Raw genomic sequence first — 21,754 nt, 5'->3', positions numbered from 1 at the left:
GACAAATAACTTTTCCTCAGTCGTTATCCCAGCGAGACACAGGCAGCAACATGTGCCGGGTGTTATTTTTTGCCAAGTAGATATCCTCTGACAGACATAGCTTGTGTTTGGGTGGATGTACGTGCGCTGCACCTCCTGCACCTAATTGCGTTTGTGTTGCCTCTGTTGTCTGGAGCGGAGTCTGGGAGCAGGCTGGCTGCTGTCTGCCAGTGTAACATTCTCCCCATAAAGCCCAGTGCGCACCGCCATCCCCTGTCCTGCCTCAAATCAGCAAGGGAACAGTTTCTAAATCAAACAAAACACTGTTGCACAGGGGGGGACTAGATTTAGATTCATGCAGGCCCACATCATAGGTCATTTTCATTCATTCAGAAAAAGAGGTCAGGCCTCAAAACCCAGCTGTGTGGTGGAAACTCTGTGAATCTCCATTTTGTTTCACAGTTATTTTTCCGTTAAAGGAGATATTAAAAGGGAGATGCAGGTTACACGCCACCCTGAGAGAAACAAAGAGCAGTAGAGCTGTTGTTAGGCCTGTTAGTCACTGTCGATGTCCTTTCTTTCATACTAAGATAAGACTCAGCACATCTCATCAAATGTTTAAAAGAACCTATTCATGGAGCATTGGAGAGTAAATGTGCCCCTTCTCAGCTGTATTCCTATCATCTTCATTGTCTACTTCCTGGTGATGGAAGAGAGAGAGAAATCAGAGACTTAAAAGGGTCAAGAACGATATTTAAAAAAACTATTGATGAAGGTTTGCAGAGAAGTTATTATGATTGCTAAACTGCACATACGTTCAAAGTTGTATTCATTTCCCAAGAATATGAAGTGGAAGTCTGCTCAGATTATTTACCCTGCAGCAGGTTTCCTCCCACCACTTTTTGTATCTCTCCCACACACTCTCACAACCTTACACCTACACACTTTCTCCACTGTGGGGTCAGGACCCTGAGGGAGGTCACTTCACATATAGATTGGGTTGTTGGAACTGTCCATGTGTGACTGATTATTTGATATAAGAATAAATCAGATATGTTTGAGAAACCAAATCATTCATATTATTTATACAATCTATTTGAAATCCGTGATGCTTTTGGATATAGCGCAGGTACGCCATCTGTCATTTTGCTACCTTAGTGCGAGACCTAGTTATGGTTGATTTAGTGACGCTTACTTCTTTAACAGGAAGTGTGGTTTAATACTACACTATGTTCCTAAAGAAATTGCAAAGAATATAAACAAATATCCAGGTAATATTTTGAGCAGCATCTGTGCTGTAGAACATCATTAAATCACTTGTTATAACCATATCTGTTAGGTATTAAAACCTTTGAAGTATAAAAGGGAGACCATAATGTCACATAACATAATGTCAGTTACTGATACCGTTATACATACATCCTCCGCATTGCACCCACTCCCACTGAATGCCCTCTCTGTGGGAGCACTTGAGGCCAGCTTGGAGAACAAAATATTGTACTAAGTTACTAAGTACAAGACTTGATGTCTGCCACGGTCAAGCTTCCTCAGTGGGCACAGTTTGCATGCGAGATAAGATTGACTGCAGTTAGCATCAGCTCCATCGGTATGACATTGTTGTTCCCTCAGCCAAACCACAGTAAAATGCCAGAAGCACTCGGGCCATGCGGTTAACTTAATGTTTTCTTGTAGCTTCCTTTACCAGGTCTTTAATTGTCAGACCACAATAGTCAGACGTGCATTTACTCCTTTTCCTCTGCTTGGTAAAAGTAAATATTGTAGTGCTGAGATCATTACTCTGATTTTAGTCTCCCTGTTCGAGAAAACCATTTTTCGTAATTACCGGCTACTGTAGGCTATTTTTATTATATGTACAGCACTTTGGCTCGGCCAAAAATCGTTTATAAATGTGCTATATAAATAAAACTTGATTTGATTTGAAGCTGCATTTATATTATTATAAGGATGGGTATATAACCTTTTTTTCTAAATCTGCAACTGTGCATGTAAAATAGAAAAACTGTCGTACATAATGGCAGCCCACTGCTCCTAACACTAGGATGGGTCAAATGCATGGTCAAATGCAGAGAAACCGTTTCCTTACATAGTACCTGTACTACGTAATGAAAATAATTGCAATCTTCAATAAGGCCAATAGACTGAATAATCAAATTCAATGACATTTTAAAATGTTTTCCTTTTTAGAGAAAATGCAAATAGATTTTCCCTCTTTCTAGAGAACTTTTATTTTTCCCAAAACATGAGAAAAAAGTTTGATATGTAATTCTTTATTGACAAAAAACAATAATGGCTAAGAGGGCTTCTCCGATTCACTTCAATCCCACCATTGAAGTGGCTGATCAAATCACAAACAGTTGAAAACATTCAGTTAGAAAGAAAATGTAAAACGTGGTTTGACCTTATATATACAGTCTATGGGTTTGACATGGAGAATACAAGCCATGCCATTGCATGTATTTCTTTATATGTGTGGTAAATGGATCCACACAACAGTCTAAAACAAAGGCGGTTAACACCCATATTGCAATTTAAATTGCCTCACTAGTGGAACTCAGAAAATTAATGGCATCTTAATGATCACACAGATGGGATGGCACATAGCACTCTAATTATCCTTTCTAACAGAACAAAACTAAAACACTATCATTAATTACCTTTAAAGCTGCCGTTTGTAATCACTATATCACCATATTCTGACAGAAGGGCACTTTACCGATAATCTACAAAATAATCATGTTCTTCCGCTTCATTGCAAAACAGATCAGTCTGAGCAGTCATTAGTGCCAATCGCTGCTAGTGAATTCCAATTTGTTTCTGAAACTTATATTAGTTTACTGTTTAGCAGTAAAGTTAGCTTCACAGTTTGAGCTCAGTTTACGGGGAGTGATTGACACTTTGTCAGAGACTTCTGGCTCTGATTGGGTTTGAAACTGTTGCAAATGCCATTAGTAGCACTGGGAGGAGACCCAGATATGTTTACATATGAGTTTGAGCAAATAAAGCAAATATATGTTTTATGAAAGTGGCCAACTGCAGCCTTAAGTGACTGCCCCTACCTACACATTGCACTTCTTGTTGTTATCTCACCCCTTTTGATATTTCAACCTTTTCTGGGTATTGCTAAATAAAGGATTCTTAAGGAATAACTTTACTAATTCAGTAATTGAGATAATTGGTGACTAATATAAACTTGGTAATAGATAATCTGGTATAATAAGAACATATTTGTAGGAACCTGCTGGTTTATATGTTTTCACGTCCTTTTCTTCAGATACTATATTAAGAACAAGGTTGTGTGATATTGACCTCTCTACCTACTTGAGTGTATCGACGCACAGTCAATCCACACTGCACAATAACGATATTGTGAGATGAAGAGCCTGAGAAATAACAGGTGTCAAACAATCTCTCCAAGTGTTTCCTTTCTTATTGGATCTGTGGAGATAATGAAATTCTTGTATGTGGGGGTCATCGCTGCGGCATGATTGAAATAGAGTTTCATCTCAATACAATTATTTCCTTGAATCTCTTTACATCTAAGATGCTCATTTAAAAAAAAAAAGCTTCCACTGAAGCAGAGCCAACCCGACATTCTGCTCTGCTTTGCAGTAAATGCGGTTTCACTGAATTTTCTTATCACGAAACCTAATTGAAATAATCAGGTTGACAAGAGAACACAAAGTACCTGTTTTGCTGTGTGTGTGTGTGTGTGTGTGTGTGTGTGTGTGTGTGTGTGTGTGTGTGTGTGTGTGTGTGTGTGTGTGTGTGTGTGTGTGTGTGTGTGTGTGTGTGTGTGAAGTTGTGGATTCAAAATAAATATCATTATTATGTACTGCATACCTTTGGGCTGACATGTAAAAGGAAACAAAAAGTATATTCACAAATATCTTCAATAGTTGAGGTCGGACTTCCGCCTGGAGAGGATGGTTTCTGTGTGAGAGGTGACCCTCCCTCAGCACAAACTCAAACAGGAAACACCAGCTGGCTCCAGTTAGGCGGTCTGTATATCTCAGGTTGGTTTAGAAGTTAAGTATTCAGAGAGCAGGCAGTTATTTTTGTCTGTTCTGTGTTTTCTGCAAGGTCACAGCTTCCATGCTTTTAACTCCCATTTTCATCCATGTCATTAATACACCTGACACTAGTGTAATGTTTATCCACTGCACACTTCTTCAAATCAACAGAAAGGCTTTGGTCTTGAGTCACAGCTGTCTGCTTGTGGCATTTTGTCGCAAAGGGCTCGGTCGTGAAAAAACGGTATTGGCTGTGCTGGAGAGTCTGACATTTTAAGGGGTTACGATCTGGGTCTGTGCCCCTCAGCAACCAGCCCTTTGTTTGGGTGCAGGCAGCGAACACAGCTGAGCTTGTCTGGACTTTAAGTTCAGACAGAATGATTATCAGTTGTTTTGTTTCATTGATTTATACATTGTATTTTTTACTTTAAGGAAATATGAATTGCAGGATCTTTGATGAAGCAGTAAAATGTATTATTTTAATGGCACACTCAAACCCTGAGCTTTTAAACGTTCTTACAACAACTGGAAGGTTTTCTCATGTCCCTCAGGTGCAGTATTCATGCTGTCCACTGCAGCATTAATTGAAATGTACCTCAAATATTAATGCGATGATGCATTAGAGGCGAGCCAATTGACAACGGCTCTCCCCTCCATGCATATGCTGTGCTGGCAGTGTGCAGCGCAGCAATGAGATGCAAAGTGACATTATTGCCTCCAGCAGCATCTTTCCCGCAGCATGCTGCACAGACGTCTGGCTTTTCTTTGAGTTAAGAAAAGGATTGAGGAAGAAACTTTTAGTTTATGGCTTGATTGCAGAAATGTCCAAGAGGTCAAGAGTTTGGAGGGTCTCACTCTCTTTATGTCTCGTGTCATTTGGTGGTTGGCCTGACATGTAACTGAGTCTTTCCCCCCAAACATCTCAGCTTTCGTGCTGTTGGTCTTTGAAATGTCTTGCCACTGGAGGCAGGGGCTCAGAAGTAGATTTTTCATGGTGTCAGGGTGCTCTGAACTCAGCAAATACTTTTCATATGTGGATCCTGAAGACAGGGGAAGTCCTAAAGTGAATCAAGCACAATGGAGGGATGCGGAGGGACTTGGCACATGTGATGACAGGAGAGAGGGACGGACATTGATGGAGCTCTCAAAAATCTAAATGGCCTAACTTGATGAGCATGGTGAAGAGCCTTCAGTATATGTCGTCCCGGGCAGTGATTGAAACATGTCATACATTCCACAGACCCACCTATAATATGGTCTAGATGGCGACGAATATGCATCTACAGGAGGAGGAGGAGGGATTGAGGCTGACTGACTGATATGAAGGCTGAATAGCAAGTGGAGTTTCCAGTCTGCATTGAAATTCTCTGATTGAATCTTGTGCTCTCAAGCAAGGATTTTGAAATATTGGAAGTGTTTAGTTTGTAGTTTGTAGTGTAGTTTGGTGAGACATTATAATCAGGGGTGCACATAACTTTTTTGCCCTGGTTCTCAAAGGAGCACCTGGAGATGTTGGTTGGTGCGCATCCTTAAAATGAAATAAACCAGACCTTTTGAGGGGTACTACTTGACTTAATGAACGGGGGGGGGGGGGGAAGGTGCGCTAGTGAGCACGCTCATGAACTGTTCGCTGGAGCCTCGTTGTGCGGAGTGCATAAAGCAGACCCTTCACGCGATAGCTATCTTACCAGTTCTTATGCAACTCGCAAATATCTCTCTCTCTCTCTCTTCTCCCTTCTCTCTTTTCTCTCTCTCTCTCTCTCTCTCTCTCTCTCTCTCTCTCTCTCTCTCTCTCTCGCTCTCTCTCTTTCTCTCTCTCTCTCACAATGTTGGTGCGCAAATGCGCCTTTTTTCAAATTATCCGGTGCTCTTTTTTTGGCAGGGGGTGCGCATGCGCACCAGTTATGTGCAGCCCTGATTATAATATCCCATTACATGCATTTTCCATGCCTCTTAAGTGTGCTGTGTTATGAAGCACGCTAATGGATTGTGTTGATTACTCAGTACTGATGCAAGGTGGAAATTATTTGTTTCCATGGAATCTTTGCTCAATCGTTTCCCTAACACACATTACCCGAGTCTGATGTAACAGTGTTTTTACATTGCTGTATTTCTGCCTTCATTCATTGAATTACATCAGTACAAATTGTGCAACAACTATGGTTGAAACGTTCTGGTTTTAGTGTATCCTAGTAATAAAGTTGCAAATAGCCATTGTTTCAGTGAAAACAGGCTTTTTTTTCTAACCGTAAGTGAGAGGGTGGCTTGACATTTTGCTGTGAGTGTGCACACTGCACAGGCATGTGAATAAGTACTGGATTGAATGGCGTCTCTTATTAGTCGTCTGTGTTTTGGCAGCCCTTTATGGCAGCACTTGCTCTGTTGGCTTTGAGATTGGTAAACACACCGAGGGCACAATGAGTAGCGAACATGCAATAAGTAAGTGTTTTGGCACACATGAACACATTTGCGTACTCACCACTCGGCACACCAGAGACGGATCATGGGGTGTTTGTCTTTCAGTGTTGCACACAGCAGTTTGAGTCTGAGTGCTTGGCCCTGCTAACTGTAGCAATGCTCACACACATGGCGATGAAGCTCAGAGCTGTGTGTCCGAGCCAGAACAGAAGATTTTGTTTTCTGCCTGCTTTAAAGAATCCAAAATATATTCTGTCCAGCAGAGGAGGGATCTGACTCCCTTGAGGTTTGAGTAACTTAATTTGTATTTAACCAACAAGCCCAAATCTTAACTAGACAGGTCTTTTGACACTGTTTTATAGTAAGGGCTCAGGTTTCAGGTCTTAAATATCCATTCGATTTGTTTGGACTACTGGCTGTACTATCCTGGAGAGCTTTGGAGAAACATGTCAATCTAGTCCAATGTCTCATATCTAATCATATTTGAGTATAATGTTCCTTTTTTCTAAAAAAAATTCTACAAGCTGAAAAATATACAGTTCCAGTATTTAGCCTTTAATAAATATCACGTGGCAATGGCATCTGTACATTTGCATTAATTAGGCATAATTCATACAGTCAGCTATCAGTAGAGAAATAAGTATCTCTGGTAATCTATAGTGAAACTGTTTCAAGATGAAGACATTTCCTCATTAAGAGCAATCAATCCAAAACATATCATTATTATTGGATGGCAGATAAAACACATTTGATTGTCAAATATGTGTAAAATGCCTGTTACTTGCCCATTATGCCCAAATGGGGATGACTCCAAAACCCAAGTGATATCCAAAAAGAGAAAGATAGAAAAAAGCAGAGCAATTTAGTTGCACATCAAATTTCTGTCAATCAAGTAATCCATTAATCAACCAATTCTTTCATTCCAAATAAATAATAAATAAACAATTCATCTTTCACTGTTAAACTAAAAAAGGACGGCAGGTACGACAACAGGATTTACTTTGTGTTCATTCTATTTTGTCTTTGTTCCTGATTGGCTGATTGAGTCACAACAGCAATTACAGAGGTTTGTGATTATGTACAAAACAACATGTTGATTGTTTCCCATTTCCCCCCAGCTATCTTCAGCTAAGAGTTTTGTAGGTAAAGAACCATCATTTCATCTTATAGTTTATTGATTGCCTTTTATCTTTGACAATAAGGGGTGTAAGTTATTTACTTGAGCAACTTATCTGCTTTGCTAACACATTCATAGAAGAACAATCATACAATCATCTTAAAAGAAAGATACCAGTGTTTGACAGTAGCAACAAATAGCCTCACAATATGATGCTATTTAGTGTATCAAATAGCATCATATTGTGAGGTGTTTCTGCTCAGGAAATTGCATTTTCTTTTTCTTTGAGTGGTTGTGGAAAGCTTTCATTGAAATCAGAAGTCTAATTATAATCAGACAAGGCTGGTTCATGGAAACAAAAACATAATTTATAAGACTCCTGGAATGCATTAAACATAAATATATACCTAACAATGTGTAAACAATTGATTTTTCCTTAACAGCATCAGTATTTCCTGCTGTAGCATAAAGTCCACTTGGAGCACTCGGTGTACTTTGACATTAAAATTAACTCACATTTGCAAAATAGAAGCTGCTTTTTAAAAGTGTATACAAGAGAACCGTTGCATATGTACTCACTGCTCTTAACATTACCATTAAATGGACAATGCTTCTGGAGCATATTCCAGTTACAGACGAGAGGCAGTGTATAGAGAGTGTGAGTGTGTGTACAGTATGTTCACCTCCCACCTGCTGTGTATCTGCCTTGCATGTGGGCGATCATGGCTCACTATGGAGACAATTATCTCAGCTATAACTCATTCTATTACTGTCAATGACTGTGTATGTACACGTAAGAATAGCCTGGGGCAAATCTTCATGTAGTGATGGTTATGGAAAATAAATTCTGTATTCACAGATTACCTTGTGACGGTGGAAACTGAGTGTATATCAATTTTCCTTTAAGGTATTCAGTCTTTTCACACTTTCTGATCAGCCAACATGTCTACTGGTGGTTTAAAGCGCCAAATAATGAACCTAAAAGAGGAAGTAGTGGGCGGTTATCTTTTGTACAGCATTAGCATCGAGTAAGGGGTTTTTTAATTCCATTCTGCTTGAGGCAGGGTCAAAACCAGCTGTGGTTATAAGCTTTTTATTTATTTATAGTTTCACTAGTTGACAATAGATCTCTGAAAATAGGTAGATTATATTGAATCACCCTGCAGTTGAAGAATTCACACAGGTAGGATGAAAAAAAACTTGACTGACAGCTGCAAATGATTGATGGTTATGCTTTGGTAAAGAAAAACAAGACTGAGGTATGGCATTTTAAATGTCACTTAATAAAAAGTTGTCTTTTCGTACTTTAAAAATCAGCAACGTAATGCTCTCAGCGGGGTAACTCACACAGCTCCCGGGGGCTCATTTATAATAGTCCGTTCTGCTTTTGTGCTTGCATCTAAATTACGGCTGTTATTTATAAGGAACAAATATTTGAGCTTGTATGTTTAGAGTAGGAGTTTTATTGATGTCATGTCGATGCCTAAAGCAAAATAATGTGAAATTAATTTAATACTGTTTCGATGCAGTGTGTTGAGCAGTGCTGAGTGTACAGATGATTAAGAAACAATTCTTTGTTTTCTCACTGCCTACAAACGGGCCTTGTAAATATTAAGGGATGAAGGCCGAAGGCTCTCGGGTCGGTGGACCATAGGAAGCAAAACAGGCAGTGCGTGTGAGCACAGTTGTGAATACACTAAGGAGAATACACAACTTTGCTCAGTTACTCATACGTCTGATGCTCAGCAGCGTAAAAGAACGATTGTGAGAGAGTGAAAATGTGCACGGCGACACGTTTCCCCCGTGGTCTAAAATTTAAGTGTTTGTAATTTCGACCACAAGATCAAAGATGCAGACTAAAGTAAACAGCGTGTGTTTATCTCATCAACCAATATCCTCACACACACTCTAACTTATAACCAAGTGTGGAAACATGTAATGTAACTTAGCGTCAATTTCAAGAGCCTTTCATAAACTCTACAATCTGTTATTATCCTTTGACTTATTTTTGTAATAAAGTATTTGCTCTTAATGAATTGGTACTGAAAAAAATATGTTATATAAGAAGTATCTAGGTCCTAGATACTTCTTATATTTCATTATGTGTCCTAGATTCTAGGACACATAATAATAATAGTAATAATCTTGCATTAAAAAATACAAGTTAATTTACAGAGCTTTTGGCATTAATATATACTTAAATTGCAAATGATTTTACAATAAAGGCTTTTATTGGAATATTTCAGTTTTTGTGTTCCCACTGTTCACATAGTAACTAGTACACTTTAGCTGTGAGGTAAAAGTGACAATGCTAAAGTAGAATAGAATAAATGGAAATACGCATGTAATGAACTTGATTACTTAAGTACTATACTTGGGTAAATGTATTTAGTTCTATTTGCTACAGAATGTCGACAGTAAAGTTACTGTGACCCAATGAGAAGAAAGTTCATACGAGGGGCTGCTGTACCTCAGTTGGCAGATTTAAAAATGTATTGTAAGGTTTGCGGTCTGCTCCCCTCAAGCTCCTCATGCCCATGTTTTCGTTGAGCAGTACACTGACAAGTCCCTTTGGAAAGTCAAATGCAAAATGTAGTGTAAATGTAACTTTAAAACTGGTTAGCATGGCCCTTTTTAGTTTTGACTGTTACCCAGACAAGCTTATTTTTTAAGTTACGCTTTATAATTTTCCAACATAAGTAATTTTATTTTTACTTGGGGACAATATTAGTCGAGTAACTTCTACTTGAGTGTTATATTCATGATTTATTTCAGGCCCTGCTGAACACCATTTGTTATAGCCATTCTTCTTTCGTGTAACGTTAGAGGTCCAACTCGGTGTCGTGTAGCCATGCCCGCATCTCTGGTCCTAGGTCGAAGAGGCTGGCTTCCGAGGGTGGTCTATATAAGGGGCAGATGGTGATTATATGGACAGCGGTCTGCTCAGGGTCACCGCACTCGCATGCCGCACTGTCCGCCAAGCCCCACGTCTTCATCGATGTTTTAAAGCGACCGACCCCAGTTCGTAGACGGTTCAGAGCGGTCCACTGCCGGCGCGGTAGGTCGTCTCCTCCAATGGCACCATCTCCTGGGTCCCAGATGTAACGGTGGATTCGGGAGGGCCCGGCTGACTCCCACTCCTGCTTCCAAGCTGCTGCCAACCATGCATCTCTGGAGATGTCATCAGAGGTGGAGTTGAGCATTTCTTGAGCTGCTTTGTTGTAGGGGTGGTGGGACTTGAGTCTGCTTGGAGGTGCTGGTGTTATTGTGGTGTTGTGCAGGATGTGCCAGTCATACTTTTGTGCCTTCCTGGCCAGGGCGAGGGTGGCAGCCTCCCGTCGGAGGCCGGCCGGTGCTATTCCTGCGAGGACTGGCAAGAGGGACACAGGGGTAGGCTTTAAGCATCCAGTTATTATTCGGAGGGAGGTATTGATAGCCACGTCGACCTTTCTCACATTAGGGCTTCTGCTCCAGACTGGGGCGCAGTATTCCGCTACAGAGATATTCGCAGCGTCTTAGCGGAGGCTCCCCAGGTTGTTCCAGCGAGGCGGCGGATCAGCGCGACCCTGGATGTCACCTTGGCCTTGACTTCTTCCAGGTGTTTTTTAAAGGATAATGTCCGATCCAGACGCACTCCAAGATACTTTGGGGCTTGCTGGACCTCCAGACATTTGTTGTCGACACGCACCTCAAGTTCCCTCCTGGCTTCTCTGGTGCTAAGGTGGTATGCCGCTGCGACTGTTTTTCCGACGCTGAGCTGTACGCCACCTTCAGAGGTATGCTACTAGTGTGCCCATGTCTTCGTTAATACCCTCTTCCATCACCTTCCACGTTGGTCGGCTCAGCATGATGGCAAGATCGTCTGCGTAGCCATACTTTCTGGATGCTGTATCAGGTAGGTCGTGGATGTAAACATTGAACAGCATCGGCGAGAGAAAAGACCCCTGCGGTACCCCGTTCTTCAGTCTTGTCACGGCCAGCGGATTTGCCTGGCTTGAGCTTGCTCATGGCCTCACTGAGTTCCTCTGCTGTGAATTCTCCCGAGAGGTTGGAATCGACACTGGCCGCTCCCGAGATGCAAGACACCTCACGCGACGTCAGTCTGGCAAAGGCTTTGTCAGCATCCGGGAAGCGGACGTTCTTCAGGAGCTGGGATGCGATGGCGTTTGCTGTGACTGGGCAGCATTTCTGCCTGTGAGCTGGTTGATGGTCTGCCACGCCTTGCGACTAGAATGGGTGAAGTCGATTGATTCAATGACCTCTGTCCATCTGGCCCTGCGGGTGATATCCAGCTTCTTGAGCAGTGCTGCTGCAGTCACATCCACCTCTTCTCTGGAGCTAGCCCTCTGGTGGTCACACAGAAGGTGGCTGCATTCCTCGTCCCAACCCGGGATGTAATTCCTGTTATAGCCACGTGGGATGGACTTCTTTGCCGCACCCACGAGGACCTGGCAGTAGGCTGCATAGGCCGCATCCAGGTCGGCTGTGTTTGGGTCTGGCAGGCCAGCTGACCTTCTTTCAGTCTCCTCAGCATACGACTCCCAGTTGGCCTTTCGGAAGTTCCATCGCTTGACGGGTTTCCCTGGTACCGGTTCCACCAGTGATGGGACTTTAATGATGGATGGTCGGTGATGTGAGCGGGGAAACCTGTCCAGGACGCGTCTCACCGGTATCGGGTCGTTACTGTGGCATATGGCGAAGGCCAGGTCCGGGTTGGTGGAGGTGTTCCAGCGTGCAGAGAAGAAGGTTGGAGGCTCCTTGGGGTCATACAGCAGCAGCGCATCAGTGTTGGAGGCCCATTCACTCAGCGCCACTCCATTAGGTGTTGTGTAGTTGTAACCCCAGTCTGTGTGCTGACAGTTGAAGTCACCTGCATAGATGGCGGGTGCAGTTATTGATGGGAGTGACGTCGTAGACAGCTCTGATGGTGGGGGCTTATATACGTTGACGACTGATGTTTCCTGGATTTTTGTAACCAGCCACTCGATGTTAGAGCCTGGTGGGGATTGGCTACTGGCTGACCAGCTTATTTCAGTCCGGACGAACGTTGCTACACCGTGTTGCTTGCTGTAGATGGACCCAGCGAGATGGAACCCAGGGATCTTGAGGATGTTGTCTGATGTGCAGTGTGTCTCCTGCAGGAGCAGAACCGCTGCCCCATTGGAATCAGCCAGGTGACGCAGGACTTCGAGTTTGGCGGTTGTTAGGCCCTCGACATTGAGTTGAAGCACTGACAGGCCTCGGTTTTCGACGGTCGGGATGACTGCCCGTCCGCCGGTCCTAAGCCTGCCAGCTCGACGTTTGGTTGGCGACATTAGTTTCACAAGTTGGTCTTGCACCATTCATTTCTTGTTACTTGCAGAGGAGGCCACGTGGAGGCTGTCGTCTTCTCCTCCTTATAGCCATTACTAACATGTTGGCCTCACAGTATTGGTTGAAGTAGATTTTGTTGTTTCACTGTTGTTCGTGATGGTTCAGGACAAATAATAATAGTTGCAAAGAGTCAGCGTTAACTGTCATACATTGTATACAGTTTGAAAGACTTGCTGTCATTTTAGGTGAAGGCCTGTTCTGATCTCAAAGTAACAAGTATTGCTGTGTCTAACGTCGCTATGATAGATTGCACCAATAAACAGAGGACACATACAGTATGTGAACATTTTTACTGTTTGTGTGAATTATGCATGACACTGAAGGATATTTCAGTCCCACTTAGGAGGGCTTTGACGCTAACCCTTCAGCACTCGCAGTGTTCTGCTGAAAGGGTGGAGAGAGGCGTCGGCCGGTGCGATCCGCCGGGACTCTGGCAGAGTATCCTCTGAGTTTCCACTGTTGCTCTCACACTCTTCTCTCACTGTCTCCATGTGAGTTTGTCAACACACACTAATATTCCCTATCTCTCTGCCTGCTGTATCATGCAGGATCATTCTATAACACAACAACAACACTGACCTTCTCCCCTGTTTACCGGCATCAGCAAAATTGCGTTTTGTGACGTAAAAAAGCAAAGATTGTGAGGCGTTGCACTTTCTTTACCACGTCAGTGTCACATAAACACCTGCATCTTTGTGTGGGAAGCTAAAAAATTTGATTACGCCATCAGAAGGTGGGGGCTAAGAAAAAGTGCTGCTGCTTTTAAGTGCTGCTGCTATCTAAAATGTAGGCAGTTTGAGCTGTTTAAGGGAATGTTTTTGAAGAAGAAATGAATCAGCTTTAAGATCTTACAACAGCTGCCAGGTGTAGTCGCACACATCATGAGGCAGCCTAAAATCCTGTTCTCAAAGTATTCAAGCATGACATCAAGCGATGTTATATTACATTTAAGTAAAAATTAATTAAGAAGTTACTCTTTTTAAATTATAATCAATAATTTCATATTGGCTGTTTAAGAGCGATGCTCCGTCAGTCTGATGAAAAGTCAGTAGACCAAGGGATTTCTAAATTACTCATGATATAAGTTATGGCCTGAGGGGTAATTTTGGATTAGCATATTAACACTGATTCAGTCACAGGTGTGTGTCGGTCGGGTGTTTTTACAGCAGCTTCAAATTGAACTCAGTCAATCAGAACAAAGGCCTATAACTTTTGTTTCAGGGATATAACAATCAGTGTGTGTGTGTGTGTGTTTCAGGGTTCTCTGCATCCCCGCTGTCATTCTCTCCTCTGCTGCCTCTGAAACCATGGACTAGAGCTGCGTCTGGTCCGGACAGTCCCGTGGTTCTCAGATGGCTTCTCAACCCCCCTCAGCAAAAATACAGAAAGTAAGTTTGATAAATAACAAAGAATGCTGAGTCACACTCATCCACATCGTCACTGACAGCTGTTCAATAACATTTAAAGGGATGAGGCAGGAACTATTCGCTGTATTCTTCTGATTAACAATAAATCACATGAAAAGATCAAAACCAACAATGAATGTATCTATTTGTTGAAGTATAACTTGTGTTGGCATTAGGGTTTATAACTGTGTGTCATAGACCTCTATTGTTGTTCACTATTAAAGAGACACACATGATGCTGCATTAGGTAACATGTTCCTTCATCAGGATGGAAAAGGCACTCTGGTCTATTTTGAGTCAAGCCTACATACATCCTGTCCTGATCATTACTCAGCTCTTTCAATGATGTAAACAAAGCAATAACAACCTTAAAATATATTCCATTACAGTCTTGAATTCAAAATGTTGGCAGAAAAACGATTAGCATCAAATTGCATGTATCAAAAGTGAAGCTGTTTGTTATGCCAAAGAATGGCTCCAGTCATTCTGTTATATACAGTATTATATTATTGCATTATTGTTACTGATAGATTATGATGGTAATAGCATTTTACTTCCACGGTGTGATTTGACAAGCTGGAGATCATTTGAACTATATTATATACTATAAGGTTAATTAAATTGTTACAATGTGTCATATTTAATAAGCGGATGGCATGTTTTGCATATACAATCTTTATCAGCAAATTGACTAGTAATTATAGCTGTCAAAATAAATGTAATACATTTATAGTACAAGACTTCCCTTTAAAAATAAAGAGGAGCCAAATTAAAAAGTAATATCAAATGACACTTACATTACCAATGTACATTAGTACGGAGCTAAATGTATTCAGTTAGATTCTACACTGCTCCTAGTGACATAAATGTGTTCTAGTATACCAAATGTGTTTTAATTTAGATCCATATTAACTCCTATTTGAATAACATTTGTGGAAACTACATTGGCCACTATTTTTAAAGTAGGATTTAGCTTTAATAAAAACTAAACAATATATTATTGAACTGTTTTTAAAATATACACATGTAGTCTAACAAGAGCGTCTGACATTGCAGGGGATTTGGAAAGTTTAAATAGATTGCATAACTCGTTGTGGTTGTTTTGTGGGATTTGTGAAAAAAAAATAGACAAACATCAGCCTTTTCCTTAAAAGGAGATATTTTTCTAGTTCACTGTAGTGTACTCCTTCAATATTTTCTAATAAATCTGACACATCATGATGTGTGTGACAAATATGAAAACTGTCATTATGATTCAAAGGAAGCTGGAAAGTCCAAGCCTTTATGTCGAAAATAAAACTCCACCGTTAGGGTGTTTCTGAGTCATAACTACCTCCCACAGGGAAAGCGATCTGAATGGAGCTGTTCTTAGGCGAAAAGATGAGGTCATGACTTATAATATTCTGCTATTTCTGTTTCTCGCTCCGCACCACAAGACTCAAGTTTTTTAGCCCTGCAAAGCATCACAGTGATTCACACTTGATGGGCAGCCTACAATTCTGTACTGAGTTAAGCATCCACCTATAAAGAGGGTCAGGAGGCGTGTGGTGCAGTGGTTTGTGTGTTGGTGTTCGGATCAGGGAGTCACAAGTTCAAACCCCACTGCAGTCAGCGTGTCGTTGTTTCCCTGGGCAAAACACTTCACCCCAAATTGCTCCTGTGGGGATTGCCCACAGTACTGAATGTATGTAAGTCGCTTTGGATAAAAGCGTCTAACAAGTGACATGTAATGTAATGTCATTATGGATCTCCCACAAAAGTTAGCTTGTCTTTTGGCATTGTCGACATTTAGTTGATGTACACGAAATAAGTGCCGATAAAGGGAAACGATCTTCTCCTTCAGTGAAACAGTTAAGGTTATATATATATATATGTTACCATAATATGCATGAACCATGATCTCATGATCTTGTATCTGCTTCAGCTGACCACCCTGTGTTTCCTGTAGTTTACATGTGCTTCCACTCCCACTGTACAATAATGCCCATTCAACACAATGCAAATGGCTGGCAGTAAGTAGGTCAGCTAAACTACAGCTTAAGTGCAGCTTTGACTCATTAATAATGAATATGATGAAGACGAAAGTTGCTGGGTCTTGAACAAAGATATTTTTCTCTCTGATGCCAACAATCAAACCGCGCTGAGCTGTCTTTTTGTTGCCAGCTTTTACTATTCATGTGATGAATTCACTGACTGAGAGAACATTTCTGTAATTGTTCCGTCATGGTCAGGCAAAGGTATGCTATGATGTTACTCATGTATTACAGCAGGAAAAAACAGCTTTTGTTTCAGCTCTATTTCCAGATCATTGTCGGCTCACAACACTGAATAAAAACCTGATGGATGCTCACGCCATGTGGCACACAGAGAGTTGGCGCCTCTGCTAACTGCTCTCAGGCGTGGGCAGAGTATCTTAAAGTCTTCAGCATGCTCTCGCTCCTCTTAAGGTCAAAGCCAGAGACCTGAGCAGCCCTCAAAACCCTGGTCGGTGCAAACAGAGGCCCGAGGTCAGAGTTGCAAACCTGTGGGTGTTTGTTTCTTCACTGACAATGCTCTGAACTCTGTTTCTCACCCACACAGCCTCAAGTGGAATGAAAGCTATGCATGGGCTCATTCATTCCATAGGTCGAGGGAGGGAACACTTGTGCATCTTAGAAGTGTTATTTATGACCTAACAAGGCAACGCTTGTTGATCATTAGAGCTGTGATGTTAACATGTTTCCCGGCTTGAATCATTCTCATCACACTGAGTTGCTCCACAAACAGTCTCTGGGCATACTTCCTTGTTATTTAGCTCAGATGTGGTTTAAGATTCTAAATCATACACAAAAACACCAGGATGACACTCAGTGGCAGGAAGAGTGCTGTTATGATCATGGGCGGTGGGCCAAAGGCTGTGGAGATAGGCAGGTGCCTCCTGGATACGACCTCTGGCTGTGTTGTTGATATTAAATCTGTGCTGCTGGATATTATGTTATGACTGTTCGCAAGAGCTGGGAGGAGCACTGGGAGTGGAGTGCTTTTCAAAGTGCGATGAACTATCAGCTCTATGAAGCATTACGCATCAGTAAAAGAAAGCTTAGGCGTTAGTACAATGAAGTTAGTACAATAAAGAGGGGCAACGCAGTACCTGTTTTATCACATTGGAGTGATGGGTTTTTAAAAGTGTGGCTGAAATGGATTTACTGTGTGTTTTTCTAGATGAGAACGTGAAGGCTGGCGTCCACCAAGGCCACCGCTGCACCTTGGGCAGCGCACACACATGATCACATGACTCTGGACATGGACGCGGTCCTGTCAGACTTTGTTCGGTCCACGGGGGCAGAACCGGGTCTGGCAAGAGACTTGCTGGAAGGTAAGAGACCAACACTGTCATGCACCTCTGAGGTTTGACTCATTTTGTGGGAATTTCTGATCAGCTGCTGCCCTGTTGTGCTGCGGTTTCACTCAAGCGAGCAGAGGAGAGGGAACAACAGAAGAGGAGAGGAAATGAGGGGAAAGGAAAAGAGACGACACAAAGGAGGGGAGGAGAGGAGCTGCTACAGTGTGCCAGCTTGCAGATTTAGAGGCCAGTGTGACGGTTTTACGAGTGCACTCACCAGGGAGAGCTTTGAGCCCATTCATTGGAACTCATTGAGGAGCAGAGTGCTACTTGTACAGCTTGTCCACTTTGGTGGAAAGAAAGTGCAAACGGCAACAGAAAGCTGGTGGACGGTCAGTTGAATTGGCTTAGATATCTAGAAACAGTAAAAGTGTTTGCCTGTTTTCATTGTTCCCCAAAAATGTAGCACTTTATTCTCAGACAATTGCACATTGCATTCCAGCATCTGGCCAAATGTTGTGTACTTCAATGTTGTGTACTTCAATGTTGTGTACTTCACAGAAATAAAAGCATGCTCATTGCTCAACACAAGACAGACTTACATTACGGGATGAAATCCTTGTCAAATGTGTCCTGGATTGTTGTCTGTGTGTGTGCATTATACAAAAATGTCTAGCCTGATAAAATAATTAAATTGTTTGGTGTCTGTCTCTGCCTCCCCCTCAGTCATGTTTTCTGCTTTGGCGTAAAGCCACAGGGGCATACTTGTGACACTTACAGACACCGAACAAGAAACTGCACTCAGACAAGACAGACGTGCATGGGCTGGATGTCCTATTTCAGTCATGCTTTGTTTCTTTAGGGTGTTAGCTTAGCTTTCCAGACCTGCATCTATCAGCTGCTCTGTGGCAGGAAGGTGTAAGAAGAAATATATGACAGTGACACATGAGGTGCTTCCCCCTAGAGGCTGGTTAATGTACTGAAGAATTAGTTTTTACCTGGGTGGTCACATTTTTGAGAACCAGGACAGTTTTATTGTGTTATGGGGTGATCATTTAAAAAAAAAAAAGTTTTATAAAAAACGGTTAATAACCTAGTTTTGTTAGAAATTAGGCATTTTAAGTAGAAGTACATTCATTTCATAGATCTACTGTCCGTGTACAGAAATAGGAAAAAATAATTTAATTCAGAGAAAAAAGTTCAATAAATCTACCGTTTTCTAGCAAATGGAGGCAATGCATGTTCATAATGCAGATGAATAAATGAGTTCTGCTTTTGCTGACAACAGCCATTACAAATGAGGGAGCTAAGACAATGCTTTCCATGCCACAGTAATGGTAGGCTAATGTAGAAGCATCTAAAGACATGCATTAGGTGCTGAGTGGCTATGTTTCTAGGATGTAAGCGGTATTCCTGGATCTGTGCAGCTCAATTAGGTGGAATCAGTTTTGCATTGATCTGCGTGAGAGACAGTGATAAGTGGTGCCAGGTTTCATGTCAAGACTGCCGATCATGTCTGAAAATCAGGAAGACAACAACTTCCTCCAAGTCTCTTACGCAGGGAGTCCTTTAATGGACCCTGTCTAAGGCTAGCTCAGATTACATGCAGGCATCCTCTGTTTGCAGTTGTTGGCACTGAGTTTTATAAAGACTGTTGTACCTGTGGCATCATGACTTGTGTTTCCTAAACCTGGAAGGGATCTCTGTTATACAGACAGCACCCAGAGGAGACAACTGTGGGTGTGGGTGTTAAGGGATGCATGTGTGTGGGTTCCTCCTGCACATCAAAATAATACTGTCACTGTTAAAAATCTGTGTCCCCTCACTATCTTCAATATTGTGGCACCACACAACCTTGACCTCAAGTTATTTTCCCTATTATGCTATGATGCACTCTAAATATCTGTATTGCACCGCATAATAAGGACAACACTGCATGTAGCCTTGTTATTGGGGCTCTTTATTTCAAATTATTCAAAGTATTTATCAGTAAGTCAGTATTAAGTATGTATTTCTCAGTTCCTATTTCGAATATTTTGGAAAAGACCGTAATCTTTTTTAATATTTTGCATGTTATCTCCTTTTTCCTCTTCCTTTTCTGCTTTTGGTAGCATATTATGTGTTAATCACCATGAGATAACACTGTTTACTGTAAACTGCTGAGAACAATGTGCTGCTCCACCAGAAAAACAACAGTCTGATGTGTGGGAACCCCATTTTGATGAACCACTTTAATTGTTCAGAAATTCAGAAATGTTTTGACTGAAATTATGAAAAAAACAAGTCAATACCGTTCAGTTATTGTACACTGGGAGCAACATGTATTCCTTCATTTTCGTAATCAGTGTGCAATCAATGTGCAATCAACCAGACTTTGTGTTTGTGTCCCGCAGGTAAAAACTGGGACCTCAGTGCTGCTCTAAATGATTATGAGGAGCTCAGGCAGGTCCACACTGCCAACCTGCCGCAGGTCTTTAATGAGGGCCGCTACTACAAGCAGCCAGAGACACGTGACACGCCCACCCATGTCAGCAAGATCGACAGGCCGTGTGCACAGAAGCAGGAGGACAATGCACAAGGTACGGGACCCACAGACAATGACATCACCACTGTATCTTTCTTCACTTGCTTCCCACTCATCTAGTCAGTTCTTGCTTCTTCTCCCGTTGTAGAGAAGCGTCTGTCCCGCGGGATATCCCACGCCAGCTCTGCTATCGTGTCCCTGGCGCGGCTGCAGGTGGCCAATGACTGTACCAGCGAGCAGTTCCCTCTCGAGATGCCCATCTACACATTCCAGCTACCAGACCTCAGCGTGTACAGCGAGGACTTCAGGAGTTTCATAGAGAGAGACCTGATCGAGCAGTCCACCATGATGGCTCTGGAACAGGCCGGTGAGTACTACAGGATATCATATAATACATCCTGTTGAAGTGTTTCTCCTGCTACTGATAGAAGAGATGTAATATCATTTGATACAGTATTCTTTATTTAGATTACAATGAAATGCAGGAGGCTCATAACGCAGCAGCAATGGGAAATGCGTGTGAAAGTCAGTAATGTAGACAGAGACGTGCAGGGTGAAACTGGGAGTAGAGACAGAGCAGATCAGAGAAGCAGCATCATCTAGAAGCAAGACAACAACAACTAATTCAAAGCATCCAGGATCCCAAAGGATTCATCTCCCAGCTGAAGCTTTCAACTCACAGAAAGAAACTAGTTAGCGAAGTTTTAAAATCTTTCTGCAGAGATTCCCACTCAGAGACTGCAGAGATGGTGGAGCCTCTCTAACCCAATTCTGTAGGAATGTCAACACGAGAGGAACTTTGCCACAATTTCATATATTGACCTTAATTTTAAAAACGCATAAATATCACGAATCTGTCTCATTGTCTTATGAATACATTTATAGTGACTAAATCAACCACAACATGGTATCTGATCTCAAGTGATGAGATCATAGGTGAAGGAGTTGTCTTAGCACAGCCATGCATTTAATCCAAATGATATACAACATAAATGTCCCTATAAAATATGTATCCCTGCAATTAAGAACAGTTTCAAATAAATACAATTGTCTATTAGCCACACTTTATGGGTGGTTGAATGTCAACCAGGATATGAATAATTATTGGATATAACCTCATTAACATTAACATTAACTTAAATATCAATAAATTGAGAAATGCAAAAACATCTGCATTTTGAGCCCATCCACACTGAAGGGTAAATCATTCAGAGCCTCTTCTGTGTTTACTGTTGTTAAATAAATGATGCAGGCAGCTCAGAGCGGGAGGCTGCCTGCAGTAGAGCAGTGTGCGGGGCCCAGGGCCGCGAAGCAGTCCTCTCTCCCTCAGGGACTCTGGCAGGGCGATGATGGAGCACAAAACTGGAGATACTGTAAAAGCCAGGCTGAGGGGGAAGATAGAGTGTTTTTCTGCTGGGTATTTGAGGGTGTGTGCAGAGGATATGGCCTGTGCTAATCATTGCCTTCGAAGTTCAGCTAATGAAGCTAATTATGCACGTTGGCTAATGGCTCTCAATGGGCTGCCACTCGTACTCTCTCCAGAACGGTACGACATTAAGTTAGATTTTAAAACACACAATTGAA

The 21,754-nt window shown here is 41.9% G+C and overlaps 1 protein-coding gene across 2 annotated transcripts in view; it reads left to right on the top strand.

Annotated features, from left to right (window-relative positions):
* Positions 1 to 21,754, top strand: part of otud7a (OTU deubiquitinase 7A) — a 39,397-nt gene that overhangs the window by 3,121 nt on the left and 14,522 nt on the right. For both annotated transcript variants that reach the window (XM_034204654.1, XM_034204655.1), the window contains exons 2-5: positions 14,177 to 14,306; positions 17,526 to 17,679; positions 20,040 to 20,225; positions 20,319 to 20,537. In XM_034204654.1, the coding sequence (XP_034060545.1) occupies positions 17,595 to 17,679; positions 20,040 to 20,225; positions 20,319 to 20,537 (490 nt within the window). In that variant the 5' untranslated portion in view covers positions 14,177 to 14,306; positions 17,526 to 17,594. The remainder of the gene's footprint in view (positions 1 to 14,176; positions 14,307 to 17,525; positions 17,680 to 20,039; positions 20,226 to 20,318; positions 20,538 to 21,754) is intronic.

The sequence above is a fragment of the Gymnodraco acuticeps genome, unplaced genomic scaffold, assembly GCF_902827175.1.
Source record: "Gymnodraco acuticeps unplaced genomic scaffold, fGymAcu1.1, whole genome shotgun sequence".
Classification (NCBI taxonomy): Eukaryota; Metazoa; Chordata; class Actinopteri; order Perciformes; family Bathydraconidae; genus Gymnodraco; species Gymnodraco acuticeps.
The sequence above is the reverse complement of the archived record's forward strand: the minus strand, read 5'-3'. Positions and strand labels throughout refer to the sequence as shown.